The following is a 15,438-nucleotide window of genomic DNA, read 5'->3' as shown; positions in this document are numbered from 1 at the left end:
GAGCGTCCTGCGACGCCACTGCTGGCCGTCCGTGCGTTGCGGCACACCCCTCTGTCAGAGCCTAGCAGTGGTGAGCGGCACCCGGGACAGGCAGGCCGATCTGAGGGGACCGCAGCGCTGCCGTGGTCCTAGTTCAGTGTTCTCCCCGGCGCGGGCGGCCTCTGAGGTGGACCACAGCGCTGCCGCGGTCCTAGTTCGGTGTTCTCCCCGGCGCGGGCTGTCTCTGAGGGAGACCGCAGCGCTGCCGTGGTCCTAGTTCGGTGCTCTCCCCGGCGCGGGCGGCCTCTGAGGGGGACCACAGCGCTGCCGTGGTCCTAGTTCGGTGTTCTCCCCGGCACGGGCGGTCTCTGAGGGGGACCACAGCGCTGCCGTGGTCCTAGTTCGGTGCTCTCCTCGGCACGGGCGGTCTCTGAGGGAGACCACAGCGCTGCCGTGGTCCTAGTTCGGTGCTCTCCCCGGCGCGGGCTGTCTCTGAGGGAGACCGTAGCGCTGCCGTGGTCCCAGCTCAGTGCTCTCTCCGGCACGGGCGGTCTCTGAGGGGGACCACAGCGCTGCCGTGGTCCCAGCTCAGTGCTCTCCCCGGCGCGGGTGGCCTCTGAGGGGGACCGCAGCGCTGCCGTGGTCCCAGTTCGATGCTCTCCCCGGCGCGAGCGGCCACCGGCACCCGGACTTGGTCGCCTGTGTGGCGCCATGGCATCGATCCATGCGCAATGAGCACCCGTGCTGTGCCCGCAAGAGAGGCCTCCGCCGGCGGCCGCCGACTGAAGCCGGTCAAGCTCGTACCGGGGCACGGGTCCGAATGAGAATTGGATCCATGGGGAAGACTCTTGGTCTCAATGAATGGGACCCGGCCGCGGCGGAACTGCGCTGCTTATTGGATTACGCTGGCAGTGGATGTCCTGTAACTGATGGAAAGGCTGCATATTGCAACATTGGGGTTTTAACCTTTTGCGTCGGAGTCCGGTTCTACTGTAGGCTTATATGCTTGCATAGCGAATCACAAGTTGAAGAAGGAAGTTTCGAAGCGAAAGACTATTTAATTCACTGCTTTTTCGAATGATATGTAACAATCAGCATGCAGCGGAATCTCCGCGTTTGGCCGTCGTTTGTTTGGCCGTGCTTTCCGTTGAGATGAACCATCAAGAAAACAGTTGCCAAACAAACTATGCGAACGAATCTTTCATCACGATGCGTGCGCACCATTTATACCAGTTCTTTCAGGGCTCCCTTGATAAGCATGTTAGATGTCACTGTCTGTTAAGGAGCACAGATACATCTTTCCTTCTTCCCCGGAGGCCGTCGTCCTGACTACTTGCACGTCTGTGTTATACCATCGCCACCAGCGCTGACAGCCCAGGCATCTCGATGACCGAGCGAACAACGGCAACATCTATCATCCTTGCATGTGTTCGCTCCGAGCTCAGGAAGCGGCCCCAATCCATCTTCCCCCGCTGGTGACTGCCACTGATGCCGTCTTCCGAGCCGGCGATATATGTGGCCGCAGCCTCTCCCCAGCGACCCCGTAAGTCCGTTTCTTGAAACACACGGTGCGGACTAACCGCGCTTGCCATGGGGAGGGAGAGCCGTGGCATTCCTGTCCTCACGGCCGTGCAGTGCGGCAGCTGCTTCTGCTGATCGGAGCGGGTGTTCCACTGAGTAGCCGCCGGCGCCGCTGGCAGCCGTGGGACGCTGGCACCGGCGCCTGTTTGCTCTGGCTGCCGGCTGTGACCTGCGGGCATGCCGCGGACGAAACGCTCGCGTGTCGCCGCCCAGGACGTGGGACGGCCGGCCAAACTTGGACCGATCTGGCAGACGTGGACGGCGCCGAGTCGCGCTCCGGAACCGTGGGACTGGCGCCGGGGCGTCGGACGGCCGCGGCCGCGCCCTGTGTGGGGCACGTGTGGGGATGGGGGAGGAGCCGGGCTGGCGGCGGCGGCAGCACGCGGCGTGGGGCCACCGACGGGGCAGCCGCGGTGTCAGCTGGCGTCAGTTGACATCGGCTGACGCGCTTCGCTCTGGACGTGCCGACTGTTAACTGGTGTTAAGGCCGACCCCGAGCTTTGTCCTGGCTTCCCGTCGGCCCGCTGCTGGGCCGGCCACCTGAGCTAGCAGCTGGGCTGGGCCCTCGCCCGTCAGCTAGGCTGGCCTTCGGCCCTCGCTACGGGGCTGCTGTGCCGGCCCTCGGCCTTCAGGTGGGCCGATCCTCAGCCCTCGCTGCTGGGCTGGCCTCCGGCCGCCAGCTGGGCCGACCCTGAGCTGTCAGTTGCGCCGAAGCGGTGCCGACCGCGTGCTCTCAGCCCTCGCTGCTGGGCTGCTGGGTCGGCCCCCGGCCGCCAGCTGGGCCGACCCTGAGCTGTCAGTTGCGCCGAAGCGGTGCCGACCGCGTGCTCTCAGCCCCCGCTGCTGGGCTGCTGGGTCGGCCTCTGCCCGTCAGCTGGGCCGGCCCTGAGCTGTCAGTTGCGCCGAAGCGGTGCCGACCGCGAGGTCTCGGCCCGAGTGGAGGGCAGCCAGGGCTCTGTCAGCCGGGGCCGACGCTGCGGTGTCTTTGAACTGGGGCTGGCAGCGCGCCGCCGCTCTGGGGACCGCCCACTGACCAGTCGCGTGTCGCCAGCACTCGGCACACGCACAGCCAGCCGCGGAGCGCTGTCAGCCGGGTCAGCCAGCGCACGCGCGAGACAGGCCAGACGCACACGCCGATAAGGTAGTCGCTAAGCACAGACGGCACGCTGCAGCTGATCTGTCAGCACCAGGAAGTTCAGCATTCCTCGTGTTTTGCTGGTGGGAAAGCAGTCCTAAGCGTGGACTGGCACCACAATGACACCACAATGCAGTGCTGTTATGTTATTGAGAACGGAACTTGAACGACAGCGTGACCCTCCAACGTTTACGTTGAGTTCCTCCATGGACTCAGCCGTAGAAAGGAGAGTCGGAGGGACAAGTCCGCCTTACTTTTCCAAATTGAGTGTTATGCCTTTGACATTGAATGGAACGGAACGGCCTAAACGGTATGTTAGAAAGTGGTGTTAGCGACTTTGTGACGGAGCCACGTAGGTGTTTGCTCCCTTTGCAGAAGGGTAATGTCGACACGTGATTTTAGCTCATTTTTGACAGAGTTCCGGGATGTCCTCAGCCTCGCTTCAACCCCTTCTCCTTTTCGACGCGATGTAGCTTCAGTCCGATTATATAGCTCAGCTTCAGTCCTCCCCAGCCCATACCAAGCCTGGCTCCAGCTGAACCACAATACGACTTAAGCTCGGCTTTAGCACAATTCCAGCTCAGTTACAACCTAGCTCCAGCCCAGCTCCAGCCCAGCTCCAGCCCATCTCTAGCCAGGATCCATCCCAGCCCCAACTCAGTCCCAACACAGCTCCAGCCCAGCTCCAACTCAGTTCCAGCCCAGCTTCAACCCAGCTCCGACTCAGCTCCATCCCAGCTCCAACTCCAGTGCCTGACTCCAGTGCCTGCCCCGACTCCAGACTGCCCTGATTCCAGCCTGCCCGAACTGCAGCTGTTTTGAGCCGCCCTGCATGTTCCAGCCTGGCATACCCCTGCTCAGTATGTATGGAGCCACGGTACAGGCAGCGGCCGCGCCTGCCCTTCTCCGCTTTAGTTCCTTGCCGTCGGCCGCCGTGGCGGGGTCGGGGCCCCACCGTCCTCCGCTTTAGTGCCTTGTCGGCCGCTGCGCCGGGCTCGGAGCCAGCCGGTGGACCAGCTGGTCGGTGACGATTGGGCCACATCGGGCGGACGGGAGCGGATTTTGGAAAGCAGCCGACATGTCTGAAGCTGTAGTTCTCATAGCTGTGTTTGAGCCACGCATTGCCTCCTTAGCCACCAGTGATCTTCCCACTCATTTCCGCGCATGGTTCTTCGTGATAGATCTATTCTTAATCCGCCTTTTGAACTGAACGTGTTCCTCACCAGAGCTAGAACTCGTTCGCTAAGCGGATGTCATGTTTACGTTTCCCGTCATCGTGGCCCGTCTGAGGTGGTCAAGTGCCATCAGCAGGCCCTTCAAAGTCTCGATGTTTCACCGCGTCACTGTCTCAACGCGTGCCTATCCGGCCTCTGATCGATGCACATCGTTGAGAGCCAAACGCGCCGCGCGCCATTCATCGGGCGGATCTAATAAGGGCGCCACAAACGCCCACCTGGCGCAGTCTGACGTCATGCCCTGACGTCAGCGGTAGAATGGCTGGCTGGCCGCGCCTCGGTGATTCCGGAGGTGTCCGGGTCTGGACGGTTGCTGCTGCACGGTCTTCAGGATCTCGGAGCTTGAAGCACGCCGGACTGAACCCGCCGCGATACGGACTAGGCTACAGACTAGTCTGTATAGACTAGACATAGACATCTGCATAGACTAGACATAGAAATCTGCATAGACTAGACAGACTAGTCTGTTGACGTTATGGGGTTCGGGCGTGGGCGAATGGTGCTAGGGTTGGTTTCATTCGTCGTCAAGCATGTCATGCGGTATATGCATACAAGAGATGATGGCTAGACGTAGAGCCTTATCGGTGAATCTATCAATCTAAAGTTCGGTTTTCATCGTGACGGTCGCCTAGAGCCTATGATATATGCCGCCGCGGTATGACCAATTCTTAGGAATTGCTGACCATGAGTGCAATGCGAAGCCTGGCGGTATTTTACGCCGCATTGAACTCTTAAGCTCATTAGCGGCAAGCAAATCAGAGGGACAAATAAGTCGGCAGGAAAGGCATCTGAGCCCCGGAATGTGAAATGCTTCGTAAACGGCATGCTTGCCTCACCGAAACAGGTGTGGCCCTAGGTCGGTCGCTGTACACATAGGGGTAACGTATGTTCTCCCGAGTTGGGGGAGGAGCCATGTTTAAGTATTTCTTTTCAGTCAAAATGGTCTTTGATTAATTGTTTAAGACCATGGTACGAGTTTTTAGATCAGACCGATATGTGGGATCAGCTCCCACGTGGAGCTGTGATGTTGGCGTGAGCCGTGACTGCGCCATCCGATGGTGGAAAGTCGGGCCAGCGGCAGAAGTTTGCGGCGAAAGCGCCGCAATGTTTGGTGCGAATCGTCCTGCCGTCCTGCCCTCTTGCGTCATCAAACATTTTAGCGATAAAATTGGGGGCGGTCAGTCCGCCCCCCCCCCCCCCCCCCCCCCCCACTCCACTCCGCGTTACCGCAGCTTCTAGGCTCAGGAAGCATGAGGTCAGAGAACAGCAGTTTTCTTAGCTGCGTAATGAACAGCGCAGAGACGCGCCCGGTGCGCAAATTTGCGCTCCTGGCCAGTGCTTTAGTAAGGCGCTACGCAGTGATTTCGCCGCGTTGAATAACCGCGATTGCCGACGTTGAATAAGGGAAACCTTGCAAAAACGTCCTCGACAGGGCCCAGTTGAACATCTCTCTAATGTACAGCGGGGGGCAGGACATATCGTCTCTGGCACATGACATCACAGCCATTGTTGAAAGTTTCTGCATTTTGGGGTTGCAGATGGCGCCCGGCCTGGTGCCTCCATTTCAGGATTGGATACATTGTATGGTGCCTATAAATAGCAGCAATATGTCGAAGCTTAACTCTGAACCTCAAATCTTAATGTGCCGTGGCGGTTTCAGGGAGTTCATGTCAGGTGAAATTGCGATTTGACGGTAGTAATAGTCTTTCTCGGAGAAACTCCCCGGAGAAATTCCTCGGAGTCAAAGCAGAATGGAAATATAGTTGGGTTGGGTATAACTTCTACCACTGTTTCGACAGACATGTTCCCGAAATGTCAACCTAACCACATCTCCACTCTATTGTCTGTTTTGGGGAATAAGGCTATTACTACTGTGATAGCTGTAATAGCTGTAATCTAGGTGAATAACGTTCCTCGCTAATGCACTGAACAACCTACGAAAATACGATTTAAATGACCGGCACATCCAGTTGACCTTGATCTTGTAAAGCCTGACCCTGGCGTTTGTCAGCTTCTGAGCGCGATCAACGAGAGGCCGAACACTTATCATTCAGTCCAATTTCCCCTCTGATCTCTGTGCCTAGCGAAGGGCGGCTGCCGCTCGACCTGCTGACGCGGTGCCGCCATCTTGTTTCAGCTTCGGCGCAATCAAACACCTTCTGCGGCGGAAGCGGAGTTCGCAGAAGCCGAAGAAGAATGGGACGGCCCACTCGGAGCCGGCGGCGGCGGCCGTCGAGCGCAAGAGCTCGCTGGAGAAGCGCCCCTCCTCGCGGCGCGACTCGGACGAGGGCGAAGGACGCCTGAGCCGCTGGTTCTCGCTCAGGAAGTCTAGCCACTACGACATCTCAGAGAGGACGCGCTCACTCACCAAAATGTCCTCGGTGAGCGCCTCCCAGCTGATCCTTGTGAGCTTGTTCTGATGTCCTTACGCTGACATCGGAGGGAGATCGCGCGGGCAGTGCCTTTGCAACTGCACATCTGGGATGCGCATATTGGATCTGAGCTACAGCCCCGGCACCAGATATATCAAACGTGTTTGGTCGCACCCACATCAAATAGTCACAGCCAGCCATCCGATATGTTCACTATGTTTTGACGCAACCTTATCCCGCAAAATTTTGAACACGATACCTGTCGGTGTCTGTGTATGTGGCATGATACAGACGGACCCGTACGGACGGACCCAGTGTAATGCACCACGGTTCGGTAGAATGTAATAACGTACACAGTTATTTCTGCACAGAGCGGATATCAGGATGCAAGGACGTGAACTCGCGCGGTTTTCACGCGCCGTACGAGTATTGCTTTGTGGCGAGCCCTAGGCATCGTTGACTGCTGCCCTATCCCTCCTTGCAATGTCACGGGGTGAAGGCTCTAACAAGGGGTTTTAATCATAGCAATATTTCCATCACTGCGAGGGCCACGCAAGAAGCTACCGCTCAGTGATGCGTTATTAACAGACCAGCAAACAAGCCAATTTGTCTCTTTTCCACACGGACGACAGAGCCCCATGCCTAGCAAGCGCATGCTTTTACGTCCTTGGGCACGAACTGTTAATAATTGAATCATGTGGCCGGTCCGGTGCGCTGGATCATCAGTGGGGCAGCAAAATACCACGCTGACACGCTGACTTGACCTCAGGTAAACGAGGACGTCGAAGCTGCTGAGCTGCTGTTCCACCGGCGCCACCAGCCTCCGTCGTTGCCGCCAGCGCCCGCGGGGCTGACCTCCGAGCAGGTCAAGCGGCGCCACATCGTGCAGAGCGTCGTACACAGCGAGAACAACTATGTCGCCTCATTGCAAAGTCTAGTCAATGTGAGTGCTCTCAGGTGACGTGGGAAGGGCTTATATGGTGATAATGTAGTGAAATATAGTGAAATAGGGACTGGTTAATGAAAGGAGGTGGCTGCTGTCACTGACGTAAGTCGCACATCCGGCTAGGCTGGCTCCAGTGTAATGCACCATGGTTCGGTAGATTTGCGAGCTGCTTCGTAATTATGTTACGGGAATGTAATAACACTCCGTCGCGTACACTCAATAGCGCCAGAGCTGAGCGACGCACGAGCAGGCGGCTGGAGCTCCCTGTATTTTTAGCCAACTTTAGACCTCCCCTGCCTCGGAGAGACGATTGCAGAGCGCGTCTCGTTTACGAAACACCCCACATTCCGGAGCACGGCTGCCCTTCCTCTCTGACTTAGCCACACCGCCGTTGCCAGGATTACAAGAAGGTGATGGAGGAGGCGCACCCGCCGGTGCTGAACTCTGCCAAGATATCTGTCATCTTCAAACGCGTGCCCGAGATCCTGCAGTGCCACACGCTGTTCCGGATCGCTCTGGCCGAGGCTGTCCGCCAGTGGGACGCCGAAGAGCGCATCGGCGACGTGTTTGTCGCGTCCTTCTCCAAGGCCATCGTGCTGGACATCTACTCTGATTTCATCAACAACTTCTCCGTCTCCATGGAGACCATCAAGCACGAAGCGAAACGGAAGAGCGCGTTCGCCGACTTCTTGAAGATGCGGCAGATCAGCTCACTGGACCGGCTGTCGCTGTTCGGCCTGATGGTGAAGCCGGTGCAGAGGTTTCCGCAGTTCATTCTGCTTCTGCAGGTAGGTGCCGTCCAGGAGCTGTCCTGTCAGTCTGCCTTGGCTTGGAAGCGTCGTGCCCTCGTGGTCGTGGTGGCGTTCATTTCAACATTTTTTTATTTCTCGGCGGCATTATTTTCGTTCGAACGCACCACCTGCGTCTGACGCTTGAGGTCAGACGCCGGGTGCGAACAGCAGCTGCTCACCGACCACCTGGCCTGTGCTCATCCGAAAAGACGCGGCGATCCCACGCGCCACCTCAGCTCGGCGCGTGTGCTGACTAACGCGGTGCCTGTTTGTTCTGCTCAGGATCTGCTGAAGCACACTCCTCAGGGTCACCACGACAGGATGTCGCTGCAGCTGGCGCTGACGCAGCTCGAGTCGCTGGCAGAGATGCTCAACGAGAGGAAGCGCGAATCGGAACAGTTCAAGGTGTGTCCGCGAGACTGATGCGCGCTGTTTGCTTATGTGTGAGGTGTGTTCATCTCATGGGTCTCACCTCTGGCTCTCACTCTTTTACGCCCTTTGTAGTTGTGTTGTCCCTTGCATGGACGGTGCAATCCCTGGCTGATGGCCAGGGATTTGATCTGATGGCCAGGCCAGGCCAGGCCAGGGATGGGCAGGGATTCTGGTGATAGTAAATGGTGACGAGGTTTTTGCGTAAGTATTTGTGGGCTTTGTTTTCAGACCCTGTCATTCAACACATCTCATTCAGGTGTGTCGTGTGTGCGTCCCTGATGTGCAACACCAAGTATTGAGATATTCAACGGTTTTCTCTTCCGTTGTCCAATAGGTTTTCGTATTTCACCCTGACCCGAGAGACGCTAAATGAGATTTCATTATGAGTATTAGGGGACGTGGCTCCCAAACGTGATTTTTACGTAGAGGACAAGGCATGTGATCGGCGCCCCCCCCCCCCCTGGCAGGCCTTCCGCGAGACGCTTCGACGTCTGAACGGCAAGTTCTCGATGCGCTCTCTGGCCGACACGAACCGCTACCTGCTGCGCGAGGACAACGCCACGCGGCTCGAGTTCGGCACCAACGGCTCCATCAGCAAGTCCAAGAGCCGGCGCCTCTTCCTGCTCAACGACCTGGTGGTGTGCGTCAGCGTGGCGGGAAAGCCGGCCGACGAGACGGCCGCCGCCGAGCGACTCACGCTCAAGTGGTCGGTGCCGGTGACGGACGTCGAGATCCAGGAGGCCAGCACCTCGCTGACGCTGAGCCACGTGATCACGGCTACGACGCGGCCGCCGGGCGGCGCGCGCCCCGCCGACGAGGCTGCTGCCGGCGCGCTCACCAACGTCGGCCAGCTCTGCCACAAGATGAGCAACCTGATGCACGATTACGAAGTGGTGTCGCGCATCGGCTCGCTTGTCGACACGCTCAAGGGCGAGTACCCGGTGAGCAGCGCGGAGTGGGCGAGCATCTGGTGAATAAGCCGCCGTTTCACCGATCGGCACTCCAAGGCCGAGTTTTCGCCGAGTACCGTTACAGGCTCACTCGCTTTCACGTTGTCACATTGTCTCTCAGCTGTTGGTCGTGCCGTGCTGCCGCTGCGCCTCGGCGCCGGGCCGTTACCCTGCGCCCCCGCCGTCGAGGCGCGCTGCCTCTGACGCCGGTGCGTCTGAACGCCGGTGACGCTCACCTCTGGCGGCAGGGCCTGACGACGGCGCTGACGGCGCAGATAGCCGCCTCCATCCAGCGCTCGATCCGGCAGAAGGACGAGGAGATCGCCTGGCTGGACGCCTGCTGTCTGCAGCTGGCGGTGCGGCGGGCCGGCCGCGAGGAGCACTTCACCTTCCAGCTCGAGTCGCCCGCCAAGAAGCGCGAGTGGACCACCGACTTCCGGCTGGCCCAGCTCGCTCTCGACGGTGGGTGCCGGGTCACTGACAGCCACCGTGGCTGTCTGGTTGCTGGCTGCGGGCTGCAGCCGCCCGTCCCTTGTGTCTCAAGTCGTTATGGTAAACAGGCTTGTGGTTTCCCGTTTGCGGTTTTTCTTCAGGAAGTTTTCGTAAAGTGTGTTCCGGCTGTTGCTCCACTGCTACGCATCTCACGATCTCGGCCAGAGTGTCGTGCCGGGACACTGCTCGGCGCGGAGTGACCACTTGACCTCTGACCTCGCCCCTCGCCCTCGCGACCCTTCAGAGAACAACTCTCGGGCCTGGGACGTGCCGGAGCGGGAGCAGCGGCCCATCACCAGGGTGCCGCTCTTCGTCAAGACGATGCCGGTGGTTTCGCCAGTGCCCGCTGGCACCGACACTGAGGTACAGTGCGGCTGCTTCTACAGCGTCACCATCGTCAAGCCCACCCAGCGCACGCGCGAGCAGAGCTACCTCTGGATCTGCACCACCGATGGTGTCAACAGCTTCGTCATCATCTACGCCATGCAGCAGGTGGGTTGAAGGCCAGTTTACGCTGCCGGCGGCGGTGAGAAAGATTGCTGTTTGAAAGCACGGAGTTTTGTTTTGACCGTCGGGCGTAAATATTCGGTGCGGCTGGAATCTGCAGGAATTCCGACAGTTCAAGCCGTCTGCCGTGCAGGGTGGCCCATTTCCTGATCACCTGCTGTTAGCCGCGTTTATTCAGGAGTATACAAACAAGACTGTATGTTTGCGCAAAAGCCCGTCGAAGGTCACAACATTTTCGCCTGGCGTAGTCAAGCTCGCTCGCCCACTGGCGCCGTGTACGCCGGCCGATGCCCCTGCCACACCCGCTACAGCTCCCTGTCTCCCGCCGAGCGTGCCGCTGCCCCGTTCCCGATCACGCGCCTAACACCTGCTCCTCCGGCCGCTCTTCCGCCCGGCCTGTCGTTCGGCCGCGGCCTGGCCACCCGCGCCGACCGCTGACGGTGTTTCGCCTCCTCGCCGCCAGGTGGGCTTCCGAGATGTGCTGCGGTTCGAGCTGCCGGCCGAGCGGGTCACGGCCATGCAGTTTGTGCCGGGGGAGCCGACCGAGGCCGGCTGCCGCTCGGGTGCCGTCTGGCTCAGCACGACCGCCGGCAGGTACGTCCCGACCTGTAGTCGGTCGAGCCGGGCAGCCGCCGCGGCTGTGGACAGTGGGCAACACTCTTCGTCATTCGCTTAGATGTTTTTTCCTTACCGGGGTTGGGAAGCCTCCTTTTTGCAGGCATGGTCCCATCGTTCAACAAGATAATTAAGTTGAAAACCTGTTGGGAGGCCCAATCCGTTTAGCCCAGTCATTCACGCCAGTCCGCCCCGTAGCTCGATCCGTCAAAGAGTGCCTGCTGCCCGCCCTCCCCATAGGTGGGTATAGGTGGTGGGATAGGTGTGTTCAGGCCGCCTCGACGCTCTCTGTTTGACCCTGGCTGTGCTGGCCGGCGGTGGGTGACAGCGTACACTCAATGTCGGATGATGTCAGAGGGCGCGGTGCACCGTGCTAAGCATTGCGGCTCGCTAATCTTTCGCCATAAGTTTTGCTGTTGGACTGGCATTTTACGATCAGATGGTGGGGGCGGGGCTTACTCAGCAAGCACTGCTTAGCGTAAACTCAGGGACCAGAAAGCCATGCGATCAAAATGCTAGGACTAGTTTTATTTAAAGCAGCACTCATGAACATCGGGGTAGGGCCTCGTCACTGCCGACTGATGGGCTGCGGTGCATGATGAAGTGTTCACTGTGACATCAAAAATATTGCGGTACTACTGGACCAAAGCTAGTTGTTATATAATAACAGAGGCTCCACTGCGGTGATGTAATGATGCACAAATATGGTAGCTATGGGACATCGTTACATGTTTTAGCAACACTGACACGCTTATTCCTTCAGAAACCTGACGTGGGACAGTTTGTCAGTTTTAGTTGGGATACGTCGCCATGTTCTCGAACGCAGAATCACACCACACGCCAGGCCAGCCATACTCGCGTTCTTATGTTCTTGCAAATCTCGTACGTGCTGCTCGTATAACCAAAGCCACAAAGACATTTGTCTTATTGCAGTTTTTGCAGTAAGACTAGGATGATCTCTAACGACTTGCAGCGAAGTTAAACACGCTCCCGTGAGTTATGTCTGCGGTCCAAATATTAAGCCGATCTCAACCAAAAACTGAAAAACAAATCACTGATTCGTTCGTAGTCACAGCGTGTTTTCTTCGCATGATTTATGTGGTCCGCGTTCTGATCCCCTGGTGACCTTCATGGGGCCTCTAAAGCCCCTGGTTTTGTGGCCGCCGGACGCTGGCGTCCAGAATACCCGGCCATCTGTCGAACTATTGATCGCCCGTGCTGCGGCGGGCCCGTTCACCCCGTTACCTCCGTCGCATGCTAACTACGCCTGCCACGCACTTCGCCACATGGGCTTTCGTCGGCGGGACGGTCACTGCTGCGGGACTGCACTGCCCCGGCAGTCTGCTGATGTGTCCGATGTCTCGTCATTCGGGCAGTCACTGACGGTCACTGCTCCGGCAGTCTGCTGACGTGCGCGATGACTCGTCATTCGGGCAGTCACTGACGGTCACTGCTCCGGCAGTCTGCTGACATGCGCGATGACTCGTCATTCGGGCAGTCACTGACGGTCACTGCTCCAGCAGTCTGCTGACGTGCGCGATGACTCGTCATTCCGGTAGTCACTGACAGTCACTGCTCCGACAGTCTGCTGACGTGTTCGATGTCTCTTCATTTGGGCGGTCACTGGCGGTCACTGCCCCGACAGTGTGCTGACGTGTTCGATGCCTCTTTATTCCGGCAGAGTGCTGCTGTACTCGGCGCAGGAGCCGGAGCGATGTCAGCAGACGGGCGCCGCGCCGCTACCGTCGCCGGCGCGCCGGCTGGTGGCGCTCGGCGGCGCCGTGTTCGCCGCGCTCGAGAACGGCGCCGTGGCCGTGCTGGAGCACGGTGCGGACGGCGGCTGGCAGCCTGGGCCGCCATCCCTGCTGCCGCTCGGCGAGCGGCCCGTCTCCTGCCTGCTGCCCATCGGCGGCGCCGTGTACGCCGGCTGCGGCCGCCGCGTGTCCGTCATCGATGCCGTCACGCGTGACGTCACGGTACGTCACCGGCCGAGGCGCCAGAGCCGTCCGACCGACGAAAAGAGGCGGGACTAGAAGGGGGACGATGCCCGGGTAGGGGCTGCGTGATGTCTGACGCCTGGTGCTGACAGCGTCTCTGTCTGTTTCCCGGTTATAGGGTTGATCTTTCTGTTGCGTGTATTTTGCCCATTCCGTCAGAGAGTGCTGCAAATGGGAGCGATCTGTTCTCAAGCTGTGCTTAAATTATTGGGCATCACCGAAAGTATTTGGTTTTTCCTAACGGTGTTGTCTTTATCCACCTACCCTTATTTGAAGAGTATTAATTCGTTTGTTTTTCCTCCCACGCAACGGGTAAAGCTATCAGCACCACACCCGGTCGCGGTGACGTTGGCAAGGAAAAGCAACTGGTAATGGGTTTCGAACCCGTGACCTCGACGGTCATGTATTATGCACACCTTAGCTGCATGCTCACTGAGGCGGTCACGTATCCCTGTACACCTGAGCCGCGCTCCAGCGTGTGCGCGTCCAGTGTTAGGGTGCCACTCATTAACGCGACGTTGATTTGCGACGTAATGTCTCTGTCCGGCAGAAGAGCTTCACGGTGCAGGAGCACGAGTCGTCCGGCGACGTGCACCTGCTGGCCCACAGCGGCATCGGCCTGTGGATCTCGCTGGCGCACAGCTCCACCATCTGTCTCTACCACACGGAGACCTTCCGCCACCTGCAGGACATCAACGTGGCGTCCAACATCTCGCGCGTCATGGGCGACGGCGTGCGCGGCTCTGTGGCCGTCACGGCGCTGGTGGCCGGCCGCGGCCTGCTCTGGGTCGGCACCAGCGTCGGCGTCACGCTTACCATCCCGCTGCCGCGGCTGGAGGGCGTGCCCATCATCTCGGGCCGCGGCAACATCTCGTACCACGCGCACTGCGGCGCCGTCACCTACCTGCAGGTGCTGAGCGCGCCGGCGGCGCGCGCGCTGGCGCCGGCCGCGCCGCGCGAGAGTGTCATCCACGAGGAGGCGCCCGCTGAGGCGGCTGGCCGCCTGGCCAAGCGGCGCTCCGACACCAGCCTGAGCGACTCCAAGAAGAGCGTGCGCATCCAGCCGCGTTTCAGCAGTCCGTCGCTGCTGCGCAAGCGCTCGCGCGACCGCGACAACATGACGCGTCGGCTTTCCAAGACGCTGCCGCGCGGCATGAGTCTCCTCTCGGCCAGCGGCAGCGTGTGCGACGACGTGTACGGCCTGTACGGCAACCTGCTGAACCTGCACGGCTTTGACGAGTCGCGCGAGCTGGGCGAGCTCAGCGAGCACGTGCGCCGCAGCGACCCGGAGCTGGCCGGCCTGCCGCACAAGATGGCCACGCTGGACCGGCGGCTGCAGCTGCGCGCCGGCCGGCCGCGCTCTCTGGACCTCTCCAGCTGGTCGGTGGACTCTCGCTCGTCGGTGCACACGACGAGCTCCTCGTCCGAGGGCGACCGCGCCCACTCGGCGCCGGCCTCGCGCGTGCACTCGTTCCGCAGCCCGGAGCCGACCGGCCGGCGCAAGGAGGAGCCGGCGCGCAGCGTGCTCACGGTCATGGCCGGCCGTGGCTACGTCAACTGGGGGCGGGCCGACCGCCGGAGCCCGGGCAGCCGGGCGGCCAACTCACACGACGCCCACCTGGTGCTGTGGGAGATGAAGTTATAGTGCACCGGGCCGCCACTAGGCGGAGGCCGCGTCTGGGACGGTGCCGAGGGCGGGGCGCTACCCAGGGGGCGGCCACGTGACGCGGCCCGGTAACCGTCCCGTGATGATCTGATAGTCACGTGTCGCTCGAATCTGTGTTGCGTGAAGCCGGCTCATATTCATGTGTGAGTTGGTCACCATTGCAAACGCAGATGTGTGCACGTGGCGCGCAACTTAACAGTGATCGTCAAGTATTCTTGAATTCTCGAGTCGCATTTGGGCGTTTGTGCGTGACATTGGTATCAGTGAGGGTGCTACGTTGCATCTCTTGCATGTCAATGCAATCATGTGATGACTATGTATCAAAATACGGTAAAACGTATGCTATTGTATCGTATAGATGACAATATACGCATCCCTGTGCTACGTGTCCAATATTTCCACACACATCTCCAGACTTGCAGATCGCAGATGAGACATTCAAGCCAACGTCTGCTGTTCGATGCCAGGTCTTTTCGGCTGGCACTACGATTCAGCGGTTTCCACGTGCTACGTCGTCATGGAAACGCCTCTTGATGGCATGCCATGTGGCTAAACTCGGTATATGCGCATGGATTTCAATGTCGGTGTACGCCTGGAACGGAGCAAGTTCATGTTGCAGTTTAGCCAGCATTGTTGGCACTTGGTTGACAGTGTCAGGAAAGCGCCCATGCCTGTAGGGAAGGAGCAAGAAGCAGTGTCCCAGCAACTACCCGCCACGCGCGCGGAACGACCATCGGATT

At 59.4% G+C, this 15,438-nt stretch overlaps 2 protein-coding genes across 2 annotated transcripts in view; both read left to right on the top strand.

Annotated features, from left to right (window-relative positions):
• LOC119097208 (uncharacterized) overlaps window positions 1–6,609 on the top strand; it is a 36,845-nt gene extending 30,236 nt beyond the window's left edge. The window contains exon 4 of the mRNA XM_037220262.1: window positions 6,068–6,609. Coding sequence (XP_037076157.1) covers window positions 6,068–6,350 — 283 coding nt within the window. The 3' untranslated portion in view covers window positions 6,351–6,609. The remainder of the gene's footprint in view (window positions 1–6,067) is intronic.
• LOC119097206 (rho guanine nucleotide exchange factor 10) lies at window positions 6,578–15,086 on the top strand. Its single transcript, XM_037220261.1, has 10 exons — window positions 6,578–6,601; window positions 7,072–7,245; window positions 7,647–8,036; window positions 8,322–8,444; window positions 8,939–9,412; window positions 9,670–9,883; window positions 10,158–10,405; window positions 10,884–11,014; window positions 12,717–13,011; window positions 13,583–15,086. Exons 1-10 carry the CDS (start codon window positions 6,578–6,580, stop codon window positions 14,675–14,677), a joined length of 3,168 nt encoding a protein of 1,055 aa, XP_037076156.1. The 3' UTR covers window positions 14,678–15,086.
• Window positions 15,087–15,438: the final 352 nt, after the last annotated feature.

Source organism: Pollicipes pollicipes, unplaced genomic scaffold, assembly GCF_011947565.3.
Source record: "Pollicipes pollicipes isolate AB1234 unplaced genomic scaffold, Ppol_2.1 Scaffold_4295;HRSCAF=5057_pilon_pilon_pilon, whole genome shotgun sequence".
NCBI lineage: Eukaryota > Metazoa > Arthropoda > Thecostraca > Pollicipedomorpha > Pollicipedidae > Pollicipes > Pollicipes pollicipes.
The sequence above is the reverse complement of the archived record's forward strand: the minus strand, read 5'-3'. Positions and strand labels throughout refer to the sequence as shown.

What these genes read in the sequence shown, in the direction of transcription:
- LOC119097206 (XM_037220261.1), top strand. Translation starts at nt 6,578, where the DNA reads ATGTGGCATGATACAGACGGACCC. An exon ending in AGTTCATTCTGCTTCTGCAG is followed by an intron (nt 8,037 to 8,321) that starts GTAGGTGCCGTC and finishes TGTTCTGCTCAG; the next exon opens with GATCTGCTGAAGCACACTCC. An exon ending in GGCCCAGCTCGCTCTCGACG is followed by an intron (nt 9,884 to 10,157) that starts GTGGGTGCCGGG and finishes GCGACCCTTCAG; the next exon opens with AGAACAACTCTCGGGCCTGG.